The 18,554-nt window shown below is 41.4% G+C and overlaps 1 protein-coding gene across 1 annotated transcript in view; it reads right to left on the reverse strand.

Annotated features, from left to right (window-relative positions):
- Positions 1 to 18,338, reverse strand: part of vwf (von Willebrand factor) — a 68,322-nt gene extending 49,984 nt beyond the window's left edge. Inside the window, exons 1-10 of the mRNA XM_006633831.3 lie at positions 18,228 to 18,338; positions 13,359 to 13,432; positions 12,395 to 12,568; positions 10,098 to 10,200; positions 9,018 to 9,226; positions 8,043 to 8,164; positions 7,309 to 7,525; positions 5,819 to 5,944; positions 4,911 to 5,022; positions 3,456 to 3,502 (exon numbers count right to left, since the gene is read on the reverse strand). Of these exons, the coding sequence (XP_006633894.3) occupies positions 3,456 to 3,502; positions 4,911 to 5,022; positions 5,819 to 5,944; positions 7,309 to 7,525; positions 8,043 to 8,164; positions 9,018 to 9,226; positions 10,098 to 10,200; positions 12,395 to 12,568; positions 13,359 to 13,413 (1,165 nt within the window). The 5' untranslated portion in view covers positions 13,414 to 13,432; positions 18,228 to 18,338. The remainder of the gene's footprint in view (positions 1 to 3,455; positions 3,503 to 4,910; positions 5,023 to 5,818; positions 5,945 to 7,308; positions 7,526 to 8,042; positions 8,165 to 9,017; positions 9,227 to 10,097; positions 10,201 to 12,394; positions 12,569 to 13,358; positions 13,433 to 18,227) is intronic.
- Between the last annotated feature and the right edge of the window lie 216 nt (positions 18,339 to 18,554).

Raw genomic sequence — 18,554 nt, forward strand, 5'->3', positions numbered from 1 at the left:
CCATAGCCACAGAACCACTGCACCACCCCAAGCATTGTAACCCAGGATGTCCCATAGTTCATCTCTCTCATACCCCTTCTGCCACCTACGCCCTTGCAGCAGCTCCCTAGCTCATTCCTCACAACACAGAGTGGGGTCTCAGCAATGTTGTCCTAATGGTAAGGCTGCAATTCCTGCAGTCAGTCAAGCTATGGCATATACACTCTGCCTGTCTTATTTCTCTCTCGCATCTAATAGGATTTAACCAAACCACTGAATAGACCCATTTTGGCCAGTTTCTAAAACTGGTTTCAGAACTGTGTGTTAAAAATTCACCACCACTGCTGCAGAATGCAAGCACCTGTTGAGCAAACAAGGAGACGTATTTGTTGTTCTCTTTTTACTTACTTTTTAGAAATTATAGCACTTCTAAACATATCATGATGACATATGGAGCCACAGATCAAAACTGCAGAAACCTTTTTAGTTATTAATTTTAGGAATTTAGTTATTATTTATCATCAAATTTATTTAAGCAAGAGTTTGTCTTGAAAATGACATTATTAGTGACATTATTAAGCTTTATGCTTAAAAATCCACCCATGCCATCACTACATTATTCTGTATGACAATTCGTGGGAGTTTTTGTTTTTTTACAAAAAGTAATTTTTAAACAGCACAATATACTGTACCTAGGTATATTAGACCAAATTCAATGTCAGAGAATAATGTTATACTGTAGCAGGCCTAGGGATTGCTCTGCTCTATATTAAGGGCATCTGGGCTGCAGAGCTCAGCTTCTGATCTGGCATGAAATTACAGAAGCTTTGCTGTGCTCTCACTGCTTGTTCAAACAGTCACTGAGCCTGTCCTGCAGTTCAGCTCCTGCCACATAACTACATGCATAAGGAGCAGTGAATTGAATTATATAATAGGTAAGCAAACTAGATACAGAGCTGAACTTAGGGGGCAGACAGTAGAGAGAAAAAATATTTTTCCTCAGGTAAAGTGCAAATGAAGAGCATTATTTAGGAAAGTACAATAGACCCCACCCTATAAAAATATGGCCCCCTCATGGAGTTACAGTAGAAGTCCTTCTCGACAATGGAACTTGGCAGGCAAAAAAGCACATTTGATCTTGGCTTCTTACACAGTAAGCATATTGGCAAGCTTGGATAAAAGACACACTCCAAATGATCTGACAGCAGCAAGGCCTTCAGATCTGACAAACCCCTGCAACATGGTTGACAAATACTCTCTGCTAGTATGGGAGTCTTTGAGCACTGCACGATACAACAGGAAAGACTGGAAGCAAAGTTTTTCGCAGTTATTTCCTTGCTCATGTCAAAGGTGTATCTGTGCTGGGAAGTTACTCTGCTAGAGCATGGGTAAACATGTTTTTTTTAGACCATGAGGTAAACATTCCGGAAAGCTAAGTGGGCAGGTGCCTCTTCTTTCAAATGCATTATTCTATCAGCATCCTAGAAACATCTGAAAATAAATAAAGCCCACTCATGGCCTACAGACATCCGATTTCCACAGAGGTCCTACAGATCAGAGTAAAGGAAACTGGCATCAAAATGGATTGAATGTCAAACACATAAAAATAAAACAAAACACGGAGTTTCTGACAAAGGAAAATGTTGCTTTCTATATGTGGCGGTGAGCTGTTTTGTTGGGACCACATTGACATCCTCTGTGACAAAGCCACTGTAACTGACCAGTGCTTCAGTTTTACTTGGAAGTTTTAAAATGGCTTCCAGGTGATAATGTAAATGTAAAATTTATAAATCTGTGTCTTGTCTTTGGCTGCACATTTTCTCCCTTAGAAAGAACCGCACCAATCTACTACAAGCATTTGAAATTTTAGAGAATATTGACTTTTCCTTTACCTCTGCATCTGTCGAAAAGAGTCCAAATAGCAAAAATCCCAAAGGTAGATTTTTCAGAATGTTTAAATAGGAGGCTGCGAATACTCTAGTCTTTTGTTGCTTAAGATTATTAAAAATATAGCAAACAAGTGTCAGGAAGGAGCTCATGGAAGGAGTATGAAGAAGCAGACGACACAGGAAAATGAGATGCACAGATGGCAGAAGGCGGCATTGCTTGGCTTGTTAATGGCTCACCCAGAATTAGAATAATTTATTTCAAATTAAATTGCATTCTAGGGGGGCTTTGCGTCATGTCTACAGTCCATCTGAAAAGTTAATTATTTCCGTTTATGTTCTTATGCATATGAAAGTGAAGGAGGGTTTATGTTTGGAAAATGAAATCAAGTCTTGCAGATACACAGTAGGTGTTTTCGAGGTGACAAACTGACAAAAGTCTCTGAGAAAGCAACAAAACTACATTTTTATATTGTAGGTAAAGGTCTTTCCAGTGGAAATGAAATTGAACTTAGATTTTTTTTTTCATAAAACGGTGAGATGTAGCCAGGAAAGAGTGGGTGATTCTCATCAGCTCATGTTTCAGCAGTAAGCGTTTCTGCTGTGTAAAAACCAAAATGGCAGAGCTCTGTGTGGCTGGTGATTGCATGTGATTAGGAAAAGATAAGACAATATTAAGAAAACAAGAAAAGGTTCCAGTGACTATCATGCTCTCACATTTTCAATCCTTAACACAGAGTTCTGCCTATAAGTTCGATTCATACTGTATCATTTAGTTTGTATGATTATAATATTGTTTATTTATTCAGTTTATTTTTAAATGAGATTGATGCATGAGCATTGTAAATTCTAAACGAATCATAACTGTACCCCTAGTGAACATAGTAAACTAAAGTGTAAAGTGCTTTAAGTATCACAAAGGATGTTTCTTTGTAAAGTAGTTCGAGATTCCTTACACTTATATAGAGCTTTTCTGGACACTCCACTCAAAGAGCTTTACAGGTAATGGGGATCCCCTCCACCACCACCAGTGTGCAGCCCCACCTGGATGATGTGACAGCAGCCATAGTGCAACTCTCCCCAAATCAACTCTCAGTGGGGAGGAGAGCAGAATGATGAAGCCAGTTTAGAGATGGGGATTATTAGGAGGCCATGATGGGTAAATGCCAGGGGGGAAATTTGTCAAGGATGGTCAAATGGTTTTATGTCCCATTCGAAGGACGGCACCTTTTTACAGTCTAGTGTCCCCGTCACTATACTGGGGCATTAGGACCCAAACAGACCGCAGGGTGAGTGCCCCTACTGGTCCCACTAACACCTCTTCCAGCAGCAACTTTAGTCTTTCCCAGAGGTCTCCCATCCAGGTACTGACCAGGCTATCACACCTGCTGAGCTTTAGTGGGGCTGCCAGTTGTGTGTTGCAGGGTGATATGGCTGCTGGTTAAAGTCCCCTCTCACCTGAGATGTTGCTAGATGTTGCAAACTGTGCCTGGCTGTATACCGATGTGAAAGTGGAATGGCAGCTAGAAACGTTTAGCGTTGTTAAAGCAATGCTAAACCATCGTGGCAGATTTAATCATGAATACTCACCAGGGCAGTCCTCATTCGAGCATTCCCACAAGCCATGTCTGCAAACACTGTAAAAAACGAACAGACGGGCAAGTTATGGTTTGCACATTAATTACTGCTGAGGAGTCTTGCTAGAATAAAGGTCATGACTCCAAAAAAAAAGGGATTTACTTAGAGAGGTGAAACACATCTCACATGTCCAGGTTCTGAGGTTGCCAGCATGCACTACAGGGAACTGACAGACTTTATGATTATTCTGCAGCTCTCGCCACCTGTTCATTTTATTGAAAGAGATCCTAAAATCAGCAGAAGGAAAATGCTGATTCATATAAAAAGAAGGAAATTATCACATTAAAGCCTAGTCATTGCATATTCATCCATCCATTCATCTTCTAACTGTTTTACCTAGTAGGGAGGCAGTCCATTGCAGATATAGAGACATAAACATGCACGCACTCTCCTGTCGGCCAATTTTACAGCAGCTAATTAAACTATCAGCATGTCTTTGGACTGTGGGAGGAAACCAGAGCAAACAGAGGAAACCCCTGTGAAAACAGAGAAGAATCTATCAATTCCATGCAGATAGCAGCACAGGAACTGAACCCAGAGCTGCAAGCCAGCAAAGCTAACCAGCCCACCTTCACTGTATTTTTCTGAAAAGAAAAGTCTTCACTCCTAAAGGGTTGACTGGATTAATAGTTCTTTGCTGATCTCAGACCATATCTACAGAGATGAGGTACAGTCCCATGATTAGCAAAGGTGTTTCCCCTGCAAGGGTACCAGAAAGCCATGAATGCCAGCAACAGACGTCTTATGATACTAGAGCTATGTGTTTCTCAGCTCTGGTTTCTCACTGTGTACTGTGAAAAGGTTCTGCTCTGTGCCACAAAAGGGTACGCAGTACAACTTTTTTAAATGGTTATGATCTCTTATCTGTCTACAGATTTGACTCTTAAAGTCACAGATGGATACAAAATAACCTTCAAGAATAATCATTTGACCCTTCTAAGTTTCTCTACAATAAAAAGTTTACAGCTCTCATTAAGTCAGCTACAACATTTTCCGTAATAACCTCATTTATCATACTGTATAATCATAAATTCATTAGATGAAGTGTATGTTAGGCAGTTAGTAATGCGTGTTTCCATTTGACAGCTCATCAAGTGTATCTACAGTTTCTGGATTACTTTTTCAGTGGTATAGAAAGATCAAAGCAGAGTGAAGTTTAAAAAGCACAGTAATATCATGGTAAGCATGTACAGGAGCGTAGCATAGGACAATGTGGCATAATTCAAACTGCAAGAAATATTAGCATAATAAAATCAAGGGAAGATTCCCAAACTACCACATTTACCACAGTAAACCTAACTTGAAACCTAAAACACTGCTGGTGTGAAGGAGCCTCAGGTATTCTGATACGACTGGGGTGTTTACAATAGGAGGACTTGAGACTCTGTTGGGAGAACTGGCACTGACCAGGTGTTGCAGTCTTGTGCAATGCTGGAGCCTGGTGGGTAGCGCTTGCTGGTGTGGACACAGGTGCATCGAGAGGCCTCCACACAGCTGTCTCCATCCAGAACCTTCCCCGCTGTCAGACAGATACAGACATATTAACAGTGGCCCCTCCTTCACATGTCTTCTCAACACGGAGTGCTGTGAAGCCACACGTCATCACTCAGCACGCTAAAGTAAGATAAACAGTGGTGGGAATGGGGAACAAGCAACCCAACCACCTCGTTGCAGCTGATACCCTGATTTCTTTCAAGAAACTGCTACACACGAACCTCGGATCCATTCCCAGATAACTACCAAACAAATTAGATTCTTCTTCCTCTCATTTATAACCCATCTTATGTTCTCATAACAGGTAGCCCTTGCTGTTGCGGACACAGCTGTCTTCATCTAGAACTTTCCCCACTGTCGGAAAGATATTGACACATTAGAACGTCCAAGCGACCTCACTTTCATGCGCATTCTCGACACAGAGTGTTGTGAAGCCACAAAACATCACCCAGTACTCTAAAGTAAGATAAAAAGTGGTGAGAGTGTGGAACCGATACCCTGATTTCTTTCAAGAAACGACTACACAAGAACCTCGGATCCATTCGCTACTAACTGCCAAACAAACTACTTCGTCCTCCTCTCGTTTGTAACCTGTCTTATGCTCTCAGAACAGATAGGCCTTGGTCTAAAGCTTACTGCACATTTCCCTCACAAAATGCGAAAAGAAAATTCTCCAATTTTGTCAACAAAGATATTTCGTGTTAGAAAATGCTTTTTGTTTTTGCTTCACAGATGTCATTGTTTGGGGGGGATGAAATACGAGCTCCCTCTCAAACTGGTTGTTTGAAACGCAGCCGGTGGGCGACAGGCCAGACACTCACGGGGGCAGGTACAGCCATCCACACACTCCTCCTGGCACACCTCATTGATGTTCAGGCCTTGGCAGGTGTGAATGGCACAGGGGCTCGTGCAGTCACTGTACACCATGCCGAGGGGACACGTGGGAGCTGAAAGACAAGGGATTGGGCGTGCCTATTAGGCCTGTACAGCAGAACATACAGTAGATTCTCAGAGCCTAAAGGCCTGTAGTCGACTTGCTAGAGGGCTTTGAAGAAGTAAAAAAATATACTTTGATTGACAGCTGCAATAGTCACCTATCAGGAAAGAAATATATACTGGAAACAGATTATACTTGATGGATCTTTAATGCAGCAGCTAGAATCGCTTGTAGCAGTCAGTATCACAGCAGAGCCAAAAACTGCAGAACTTCAGCACGGGCCATGTACCTGTAACTATCTCTAACAATCTTACCATGTCTCCAACAGAACTTACCATTCACCTTAGTTAAACATAACATTTATTGTGTTTTACAATATTGTGTTAAACTACAATTATTCCCAATGATTCCTCCGATAGCTTTGTTGAACATGTATACAGTACTTTGAAGCAATAGGTATGTTATACACTTATGCAAAACCTATGCGTGGAAATGTATACATGTACCTGCTGCTGAGTTGTGGTTTAACAAAGTTATCTACAGTATCAGAAAAGGAAGAGAACCAGAAAGATAGATGTGGCTAATGCATTACCACGTTGATTATTTCCATATTTTACAGCATGACAGTCTTTTCTTCTTTTATAAGGTTTCTGAAGGAGAACCATTCTCAGCAGAAGGCTTAATGGCTTTCCATTTGATCTCTGAACTGGTGCACCTTGCCTTCGGTCCAAGTTGTTAATCTGTGTTCTTTTGTGTTATTTGGGGGTGGACGTACGTCTCACTTCTCGGGAGGAAGGAAGGGAGGGGGTCTACTCATGTTTTTTTTTTGCTTTCCAAGGGAGTTCTCTATCACTTAATTTACTGCAGTTGAAGGTCTAGAGTTCAGTTCCTTTTGGTCTAACACTGGACCTCTGTCAAGACTAGACCTAAGCTTGGAGGACATTGTGGGTTTAAATGGGCTTAGATGTACCTCCTGACACCCAAACTGTTCCTATTTTTTTCATTGTGGATGAATAGTGTCGGCCTAGTCTGAGGGTATCCAATCCTGGTGTTGGACAGTCACATCAGGTTTTACATGTACTGTAATATACAGTATAAACTCACCGGTGGAACTAAAGCCACTTACAGTAAGCACTTTGGATGTCTAATGAAATAGTTTAGAGGTCAAAGAACACAAACATCCTTCAGTCTCCAAGGAGCAAAACTGTCTTAATAAGTTATGTGTATAGGTTGTAAACTGGTCAAAAGTGGGTACAGCCTATGATTTGATATTTGATGACTGAAAAGTGAATTTTAAAACCTGCTCTCCAGGAAAGAGACTGGTTGACACTGGCATCACCCAGTGTGTCTGCAAGGGTAGCTACGTAAACTCACCACACTGGCTTTCTCTCTGCCAGCCCTGAAGAATCACGCCCTTGAAGGCGCAGCTCCTGCTGTACTCCAGGAAAGCCTGGCACTGGCACTCCGCGTTACTCCCGCAGTGGCACACGTCCTGCTCGCAGAGAGAGGCAAAGGGCTCGGGATCGATGACGTGGGCGCACCGCAGGAACACCGGAGAATTCCGCAGGGCACCGCACCGTGACATCAGCTCCTGCAACACGGAAGAGCAGGTGGATTAGGAAAAAGCAATGCACAATGAAAAGGGGGAAACCAGCACCACAGTAACCTTTTCTTTTACATTAAGAGCCATGAAAATGGGTTACTGTACTGAGTTGCATCAGAATACTTTGACCTTCTTTGCTGCGCATGTTTGGTACATCTTGAGATTGTTGGATAAAGGGGTTAAAATTTCCCAAATGCATACAAGCCTGCAGCTCGAAGAATACTAGTGAAGTTTTTTTTGCATTGTGAGACAATGATCACTGTCCTGTTTATTTTCACTTTTTTAAAAGTTTTTTTTTTAGTTTAAGGTGCCCCCTCAACGTAATCTTATTGCGGTAGTAGTTCAGGTGGGTAGCTGCATCAGCATGCGTAGGCTGCAAATTGTCCTCTGTGACAGTTCTGAGGAAAAAAAAAACTTTTAATTCAGTCAGAGCTTGGCTCTCATATTGTTTGTGCCCAAGCCTAATACTTTGGACATCATAGCCATCGGTATGTGGCACACTTACCTCTGCAGCCTCGCTGGACACGTTGCAGGTCTGACTGGGAGGGGAAACTCTTCGGCAGGGCTCTCCAGCCCCATGCAGGGCCCAGGAGTTGGCGAAGTCGTAGCTGCTGTCTGTTAAAAATCCTTCGGCACAGAACAGACACCCGCAAATCGCATTAATGGCCATGGCAGCTTGCCTTCAAATAACAAACCGGACACGGAAAGAAAAAGCAAAACCCTTTTCTTGCTAATTAACCTCTTTGAGCTCGTTTGTGTGTGCTGTGCAGATTCCACACTCAAAATGGAACTGCTTTCTTCCAGTGGCTTCTTTCAGGTGTCAATTGGACCAGTAGGTGGCACCCATCCTGTGGTCCGTGTGGGTTCTAATACCCAATTATAGGCATTATAATGCCTATTACTCCAATAGAGTAAGGGTGTTAAGCCTGTTATCCTGGCCAGATCTCTGCTTGAACTTGATATCAATCATGGCCTCCTCATCTCTGAACTGGCTTTATCACTATGCTCTCCTCCCCACTGACACCTGATGTGTGGGAAGTGTACTGGTGCACTATGGCTGCCGTCACATCATCCAGGTGGGGCTGCACATTGGTGGTGGTGGTAGGATTCCCCATTACTTGTAATGAGCTTTGAGTGGAGTGTGCAGAAGAGCACTGTACTCTATAAGGGTAAAGATTCTTATTATTTTCCACTTTCATTCTGCACATTGTACAGAACAGGCACTGTACACAGTTCTCAGCATATATGTGTGCACATAAAGAGTGTTTTTTTTAGGTATTTTTTCCCTCTGACCAAAGGTGATGAAAAGATTAACTTGCTTTGCGAATTGCACCCCAGTAGTTTTCTTTCTTACAACCTCTCAGCTACTAATAGCCTGTTGACTGTTTAATTGGTGCTGTGGGAGAGGAGAGCACAGCTGGACCTCAGTAGACTGAGGAGAAAGGCAAGGCCCAGAACAACCAAGGAAAGTAAGCCTCACCTTCCTGCGCCATATAGTCATCAGCAGGTATGCCGTTGAAGGTGCCACACAGTCCACAGGTGTTGTTAAAATGCTCTTCGGAGAGGACCACATTGATGTTGCCAGTACTGTCGATCCTCACCACAAAGCCATACTCTTCACTCCATAGCTTGTAGTAACCCAGCTCCAACTCCACAAAAACCCCATTAGAGGCATAAGGTAGTGAGAGCCTGGTCAATTGGCACAAACACACAGACATCAGGAGTCAGGCAACGCTGGGCAGAACTAAGAGTGTTGAGTACCGTATGCGTAATGAAAAAATGGAAGTGACCTCGTTTATACCCTCGTGGTTCGCTCTTTACAACTGTTAATCGTCTTTTGCACTAGCACAGGGGGAGTGAGGACCTGTCCTCTCTATTGTATGCGTTCCCCAATATGAAGCCATTACTGTACTTTTAAACCCTTGTACTGTATGTAGTAACCTAGTGAGGTCCTAGCCCACCCAACAATGGTGTCGACCAGGCAGTTATGCTCAAACACATACTGAATGGATAAGCATGTTAAGGGTTTCATGACATCTTCCAGAACTTTGCTACTTGAGATACCTTTGCAGGTCATGACTGATCATATACCCTATTGTAACCCAAAACAGTAAAGATAAAGGCTTGACAATAAATGACAAAAAAAAGCCTGTTTGAAGCCCCCCCCCAATAAAAAACAGTTGTTTAAATCTTTAAATACATCTAGTGCATAAATACAACGAGTTCACGTACAGTATATGTACCAAACTATTCACAAGGTTATTGGTTATGTTTTGTTTTACACTCAGCAACGAAACAGATAGCATGTAGTTCTAGATGTTCAGATATAAAGACTTTCAGCTGTTCAGGCTATCAGCATATTCAGGGCTCCACTCATCCCCAGCCTACACACTATAACACAAGCCTCCTCTCTTTAAAAGTACTTTAAAGTGCCTCACTCTTAAATGTAGGAAAGCTGAGAAAGAAAAAGACAGAGACATCAAAGCAAAGAAATTATCCTTTCTGTTCTATCCATGTGCCTTTGTGACAAGAGGACCAAGTCATAGAAAGACTGTGCTACCTGGTTTCTCCTTGAGTCACTGCTCCCTCCAAAGAGAGGTGAAGTTCGAAGAATTCACCGAGGAAAACCGTCACGCCTTTTCGCTGTCCGTTATGGTAATCACCTGCACAGGAAGAAACTCAAGGCTGTATGATTCACCCACAGAGCCACAGTCACTAAACCCACCCAATTCAGGGTCTTGGGGGTGCTGAAGCCTGTCCCAGCATGCAACGGGCACAAGGCAGGATACACCTTGGATAGGATGCCAGTTCATCACAGGGCAGAGACAGACACAAACACACTCACTCACACCAGGGCCAGTTTTCCGAGAAGCAAATTAACCTGCCAGTATGTCTTTGGGCTGTGGGAGAGAACCGGAGCATGTGAAGGAAAACCACATGAACATGGGGAGAACATGCAAACTCCACACAGACAGCACCTCAGGTCTGAAACTGAACCCAGGGCCCCAGCACAGCGAGGCAGCGTCCTGCCTTGGTTATGAAACCCTGCTAAAGATTTCCCTACTTTAAAAAAACTACTTTCCATTCCTGAAGATATACAGTAACACTTTCTCATCTCTTGAAAAAGAGTCAATTTCGGTCTGGTATGATGTCCCCTCAAACATTTAGAAATACCTCTGGACGTTCTTACAGAGACGCCTGGTTTATGGCTTAAATTAAAGATAAACTAGGTTACAAATCTGTAGCTCTTTTCACAAATTCAGCAGCAAAAACAAAATAAATTATCACATGTTTTCACTTCATTCCATTTTCATACCTTTTAAGGTGTTCTTTTAACAGATATCAGGATCATCTTTATCATCCATGTCAACATCACCTAATGTGTGTTCTCCTGCATTGTTTTCCACTGGTATTTGGCTACATTTTGCTTCATAAAAATGGCTTTGTGACCTTTGCCTCCCTAAGCTGTTGAGTTCCTGCCTGTTCAAATAAAACGGTAGGCTAAGATAAGAAATCCAAAACGCAAGCGGTTTCCAACATTTCTGACTCTATCGTCTTGTGAGTCTTGTAAGCGACACCCTTTGTTACATGTGTATCTCCAGCCTAATTTGTGGGGCTTTGGTGGAAACAGGCGTTGGGGTTTATTTACACTAGGAAGTGTTCTTGATGGCCCTACTAATGGACTGAAACTGACTTCCTGTCCTGTCTGAAGTGCTGGCTTTGTTTCCATTACCCATAAGAAAGAAAAATGGGTTATTTGCAGTTAGGAAGGACTGTGTGGCAAATGAGAGGAAAGGAAGGGTAGAAAAATGTTTAAAAATGCTCATTTTTTTGTAACAAGTCACAAACATGATTAGTTTGAAAGTCAGAAGTACAGCATGCTTGTGCCTTTGGGAAATGAGAAATCAATTCTCTGAGGCATCAACTTTGATGGTCAGTGGCCTTTGTAATGAACATTTCAAGAATTGTCACTCCAGAACTTTAATGTAGTCTGTCAGCTGATTCTTTTATTAAGGATTTTAGACCCTTGTAACATCAGTCGCCCCCTGGCAACAGAAATGACAGCTGTCTGCAATCTGGGTTGTCATCAAGGGGAATTTCACCAGTTACATCATGCAACAGACAGACAGCTCACATTTGTTGCAAACTGCTGTTAATCTGAGCAATGAACCATGCGTTTTGAGAGTGACGTCACATGAAAGTATAAAAAAATGTGTTGCAGGAATTGCAATTGAGGTAAGCTTGCATACCTGTAATTAATAAAAGCTCTGCAAGGGTGGCATGGAGGCACAGTGATTAACATTTCCCCTTTACTGCACTGGATTCAATTCCAGACCTGGAGTTCTGTCTGTGTGGAGTTTGCATGTGCTCCCCACGTTTATGTGGCTTTCCTCCAGCTGCTCCAGTTTACTCAAACAGTCCAAAGACATGCTGGCATGTTAAGTGGCTTCTATTAAAAAATAGCCTGTGGTCTGAGTGTGTCTGTGTCTTGTGTGTGCCCTGGGATGGACTGGCGTCCGGTCTAGGCTGTATCCCATAAGGCCGTGCACCTGTTGCTTGCTGGGATAGGCTCCAGCTCCCCTCGCAACCCTGTAACTGGATAAAGCGGTTAGAAATTGGATGGGTGGATGTGGTGCATGCGCCTACTAGTATGGTGGTTCTACTTTGTTCTCCTGACTCAGTCACTAAAGTGCAATTTTGAGAATCTAGTGATTATTTTGTCTCTTCCAGACCTAAACACGAAGGTGATTTTAAGAGGTCAGCTAGATCAGTAAAGCGCTTTCTCAGAGTTCACCCTTATCTGCTGTGTAGAGGGACTGCTGACCCTGTAACCATTGTGTGTAAACATGACCTCACCTAGCAGTGAGAAGGATCTCTTCTGACAGTCCCCTGCCAGCATGTAACTACAGTCCCCAGGAAAGTCGTACAACGTCCCATCAAACGTCTGGATGTGCTCTTTCCCAAAGAGGCTGCAGCGAGCTGGCAACACATCTTCGGCTTTTCCTGATGCCAGCTCCGAAAATGCCCAGCCTGTGGTATAAGTGGATAAAGACACAACATGAATCTGTGATGTCAGTATCGCATAGTGCACAGTTATGGCACTAGAAATTCTGTACTCCAATGTATAGCAATTGTCTTTTAAACTTTTTTTTCATCCTTTATCTGCTTAGGGTATTTCATTTTATTGTTCTGAGTTTTGTTTTAAAATTTATAAAATTTTCACACTAATGTGGTAACTTGCATAGTAGCGTATCAGATAATTAACATAAGAATTAATTGCAAAAACAAATACTTTTCATCATTCATAAGCTAAATTAATTGTAGCTCACATAATAACAGCAACATAATGGAAACATGGTAGTTACAGTATCACAGTTATGGAATAAGCAGAGCAATTAAATGACAAATTTATTAATATCATATCTATATTTGTTTCTATATTTGTGTTCTAGGCATTTTCAATTCCAGTGCTGTTTTCTAGTGTTTTATTGTGTCCACGTCAATGTTCAGTCGCTCATATTGATTTAATTGATGTGGTCATTGGATAACTGAAATATTTCTCTTCCGGCACAATAATGTTAAAACGTACGGTACCTGGGATTAATTGCACATTTTGAATGAGAAACCCCATGGGGAAAATTCATCATAAATGTGTTTTGGGGAAAATAAAAATGGCTCTATGAAGTAAGTTGTGATACAGACTGAGTCTGATACCTCCTGTGGAGGAAAATTCTTGTAAAACGGCCAAATCCGCTACAGTACGTAGTGATCAGGCCACATTCTGCTGAGGCATAATGAGAATTTCAATTCTAGTACCCACCTATTAATAGAAACAGTAAACTCCATTGGAATGTTCTCGGGCTGTTGAATTCCATCTGTCAGGAGGGGGAATAGCTAGAAGAAGAAAATAATTGTCATTCTAACAGGCTCCTCTTCCTACAGTCCCTTTTGTCTGACAGTGACAAGTGCCCACTGTGTTACAGAAATGCCTCAATTCATGCTTAAAAATATTTACCTTCCCCCTCTCTTGGCCCCACTGACCTCTCTGTTCATGTCCTTTCACAAATTCAAAGACACCTATGCAATCCACAACTTCAGAGGGAAATTGAATTCACAGGGAGGGAATTTTCCCCTTGTATTTGACCATGGTTTATTCTGGATTCTGGAACAGGACTTAACCTGTGAAATCCTTTCAACTTACACATTTCAGCCCTTCTTGTGGGGTATGTGTCTCTCCGATAGTCTGACCACTGTCCCCCTTTGCCTAAACCTCCAGTCTCACTCCCCTGTGCTGTCCATTACTTTCCTCGCCCACCCCATATTCCTGTTCCTCTCTTCTCTTTTTCTGTTTTGTATTCACAGAAGGCTCCACAGCTAAACCGTTGGGAATTTTACTCTCTCTTTCCACTGTCAAGAATGAAATTAACATCCTGACAATTAAAATGATACACATGAATGGACAGTTCTGAGGGACTAATAATTTACACATTGGCAATGTCGGTATCCAGATTCTGTTACTCACTCTCGAGCACGAGAAACAGAATATTTCTGCTGTAGAAGGCTGTAACAAACTACCTTTGATCAGATGTGAGGGAATTCCTCAAGTTAATTTATGTGAATTCCTTTTTAACAGAACTAGCACATCAGATCCTACAGTAGCATGCTTGGTAATTAATCTAATGATCTCATCCAACTGTTTACTGAAGAAGACCAGGGGATCAGCTTCAAGAAGCTGACTGGGTAACTTGTTCCAGACTCCCACCACTCTTTGTGTAATGACATGTCTCTTTGTCCTTGGTTTTAAATGTGCTTTCATGGAGTTTCCAGTTGTACTCCCTGGCTGGTATTTCAATGGCCAATCTGTAGTAGTATCCTGGGTTGACATCATCAATGCGTCTGCCTATTCCGATTACTTCTTTCAGTTCCTCTGCTCAGGACTCATCTTTCATCAGCCTGTCAGCGCACAGCATTCCTCTATTCCCTGGAATGCATCCGGATGCTGTTCTCTGGACTGATCCCAAAGCAGCATTATTTCTATAACATGATGACCAAACACCATTTACTGTAAACAAGGCCTAATTACGACATTGTCCAATTGTGGCATAACATTCCTAGATTTAAGTTCTACATTTTCAACTATATAATGCCTATATCCTGCCATTCTGTTTGCCTTTTATATTACTTCCAGGTATTGTCTGGAGAACATATACAGTGGCAGATTAAGATCTGATAAGGCTCTGGCTACAAAGACCTCTGGGATCTCCCACACTGCATTAAACAACAATGTATTCTTACGCATTAGTTTAGAACATTCACATTTTGTCTGCATTCATTTTTTACACACAATACCTGCGAAAAAGCATATATCTCTAAGAACTATGCTTATGTTTTAACAATACTGCTGCATACAACACCATGTGAAGTCTAACTTATTAAACAGTTTCTTTCAAGCTTTGGGGGGAGGGAAATTGCATCTAAAGGTGATCATCAAAGTGAACGTATCTTACAACTTCTAACTCTGCTGTCATCAGAGACCGAGTTTAGACATGTTTGACACATTGTTGACCTGACTTTGTTTTTTTATCCTTGCCAGCTTCAAACTTTTCCTTGCAAACTTTCTGCCTTTAACTCATTGCTGTCTAAAAACAAGGCACGTGTTCTCAGAAGTTGATCAAAGCTTATTATTAATTTGCCTGGAGGTTTGTCCTGCATAAAAAAACCTTTATTAAAGCCCTTTAATAGATATTAAATTGATAATGCATGCAGTTCCTCGGTGAAGTCGTGTTCGAAGTTATTGGGGTAAACTGCAAAATTCACCTATTTTTGTATGCGAATGATATTCAGGTTGTATTCAATTCAATTAATTGGATTTTAAAGAGATCAATCATTAATCTATAGGTATCTAGTCATCTATGAAGATAATATAATAGTTAATAACTGACCAATTACAGTACTGAAAGTCAGTCCTGACTTTCATTAACCACTTATCCAACATGAAGTCATGGTGGTCTGGAGCCTAAATGCCATCCCATCACAGGACACTCACACACTCACACACTGCACCACCATGCCACCCCAGCTTCAATCTATATTTGGCGATATCTGCAATTACTAATGCTGCTACCTAGATTTTAAATTGACATTTGCTTTTCCCCAATTTGCTCTGCCTTTTTGTGTTGCAATGTTTTGAGCTTCCTGGCTAGGGCATCACTGTAGATGAGAACTTCTGTAGGCACCAGTCCATTGCAGGGAAGACATGGACACAAGCACAAACACACACATACTGTACTCATACCAGGGCCAATTTCCCCAGAAGCCAATTAATCCACCAGCAGGGTTTGGACTGTAGGAGGAAACTGGGGAGCCCACAGGAAACTCACTCAAACATGGGGAGAATATGCAAGCTTAAGGTCCAGAATTCAACCTGGCACCCCAACACTGGGAGTTAACAATCCTAAACACTGCATGGTTTTGGATTTACCTCAGCTAAAAACCCTTAATCGTGTGCCATGAGTCAGATCAGCAGAGCATTTTTGCAGACTCTAAATTGTGAGACTGATCTCATTACAAAGCCACAAAATTCTTCAGCTGATCTCAGTAACTGAACTTCTGTCTTTTCAACTTTCATTGTTGTCACTTGTCTGGGTCATATCCAACTATCTAAACAAAAGTGCCCCAGAAACACCATTCAAGATCTTTCCGGGTACTAATTTTTTACTTAAAAATGTAAACATTTGAAAGAAAACACATTCTAAATTGAAATAAAGGCCCTTCCATTTTCAAATGATTCTTTAGATGGGCTCAAAAAGCTATTGGCATTTTAAGGCCATCAGAGTATCACATGACGACATGTGTGTTAACGAGCTTCAAGCAGACTGAAGGATGTATTGTCATCCCTCCATTTTATCCCTCAGTTTTAAGAAGTTTTCAAATCCCTGCTGATGAGAACCTGCCTCACGTTGCTTGACAGTAAACGTGGAGTTGATCAAGAGACTTGTTGGATCTCTGCTATCAGCCTCAAGGTGGCGTCATTGAAGCAATGGGCGGCATCTGGGTGGTAAGATCAATCTTCCTCTTCCAAACAAAATCCAAAATTATCTTCGGAATGATCAATTTCACCATGCTCAAAGGGATATTCAGTATATTTGACCCGTCTTCTGATCTTTGCCTTCTGTACTTTATCCTTGTGGCTGTTTTAAAAAAATCTTGCTTGAAATGGAAGGAACTTACAGAGACAAGTATATTAGATCTGAAGTCACATGAACCACTATTTATTGTCTGTGTATAATGGCACACAGACTGTGGCTATTCAACTAATTGTGTGAATTGACAAGGTGATTTGGTGCAGCTGAAGTCATTTAGGCTTGAAATAGCAAGGGGGTTGGTGAATAGGTACTGTATGCAATCACAATATTTCAGATTTTCTTTGGAGCTTTTTGGCTGATGTGGAAATTCTTTCACCTGTTCTGTTGAAACACCCAGTTTTAATTTAAACATTCACTTAAAAAATGGCTGGACATAATTTGGAATTAAGCAAAATGTGACATCATCCGAAAGGGGTGAATGCTTCGTTAAGGTGCCAAATGTGTGCGACAAAACAACCCACTACATTTCTCTACAACAGTTAATCAGAGAGATCAAGCCATTTTAACCAGTACTGTGTCTCAGGAGACACTGGAGTATAACCCAGCTTATTGCCAAGATATAAAGTGAGATACAGCCTGGACAGGATGTCAGTTCATCACAGGGAACGCCCAGACAAACACAAGAAGATATAATAATTTGTGCAGTATATAAGAACAATTAAAATTATATAGAATAGCTGCTTCATCCAATTCAGGCAGACACACTCACACCAGAAGCCAATTAACCTACCAATATTTCTTAGGACTGTGGGAGAATGCCCATTCGAATGGGGGAGAACATACAAACTCTACAAAGATAGCACCCCAGGTAAACCCTGAGCTACAATAACTACTACACCATCTTGCCACTCACAAATGAGAGCTAATATATTTTATTCCAGACAAATAAAAAAAGCTGACAGATGGATACAAGATCCATTAATCTGCGGTCTTACAAACTCTACAACATAGATTGTGGAACAGCAGATATACATCACAGTGATTAGCTGAAGTGCAAGTTTAAGATGTTAAAAGGTGGAAGAATTTTATATCTCTGTCACTGAAATAATTAACTAATAAATGGAGCAGACGGCTGTACTGCATTGAGTCCAATTTTAGCAATATTGGGCAAGACTGCAAACATACTCAGAACAACATTCTTACAATCATCTTATATCCCTAGCGAGTGTTTTTCTTTTTGTGTTTTCAGCTGTGCGATGTTCCATCATTGTAAGAACAAACAATTTGAAAAGCAAATCATTTTGAGCTATTGGGGGGAAAAAAAACAATATTATTTAATCAATTCTTTTAATTTTAAAACACACAATGAATGAGTAATGCGTAATTAAAGCTGTTTCCCTTTACAGTTTGCAGTTGTATATACAGTATTAGTATTAGCTCTTTCACATAAAAAAACAAATATCGGACGATTTCTTGGTGTGGGTCAAACTGCAGTTTCATTAAGAGTCACATTTGACAGAACTAATACAGCACATCTGTAATCTCTCAGTCAGAGGCTCATTTAGATAAAAGCTGTGAAACGGTCAATTCTTTATTCAGCCTACCTCAGTCTTCAGTAGAAGGTGTGTGATAACAATCCAAAACCGTAGCTTCAGCTATGAGAAACCATAGCTGTGAAAATGTACCAGCCTCTGGGAAACAGGGGAATTGAAAAGGGCTTATATAACCCAGGAACTTTCCTTGATGCCTAGAGAGTGATAAGACATGAGTGTTATATCCGCTTGCCATATTGTCTGCACAAACCATTGAAGTGCATTGCTGGAGACCTCTGCCTCGTTAAATGCCAAGAGGAAACGATGGAAGGAAGTGGGACACAACCAAATTGATGGATTTGTCTCCGTAAAAGCCAAACACCGCAGCTCGATTCCTGC

Source organism: Lepisosteus oculatus, chromosome 7 (assembly GCF_040954835.1).
Source record: "Lepisosteus oculatus isolate fLepOcu1 chromosome 7, fLepOcu1.hap2, whole genome shotgun sequence".
Lineage (NCBI taxonomy): Eukaryota > Metazoa > Chordata > Actinopteri > Semionotiformes > Lepisosteidae > Lepisosteus > Lepisosteus oculatus.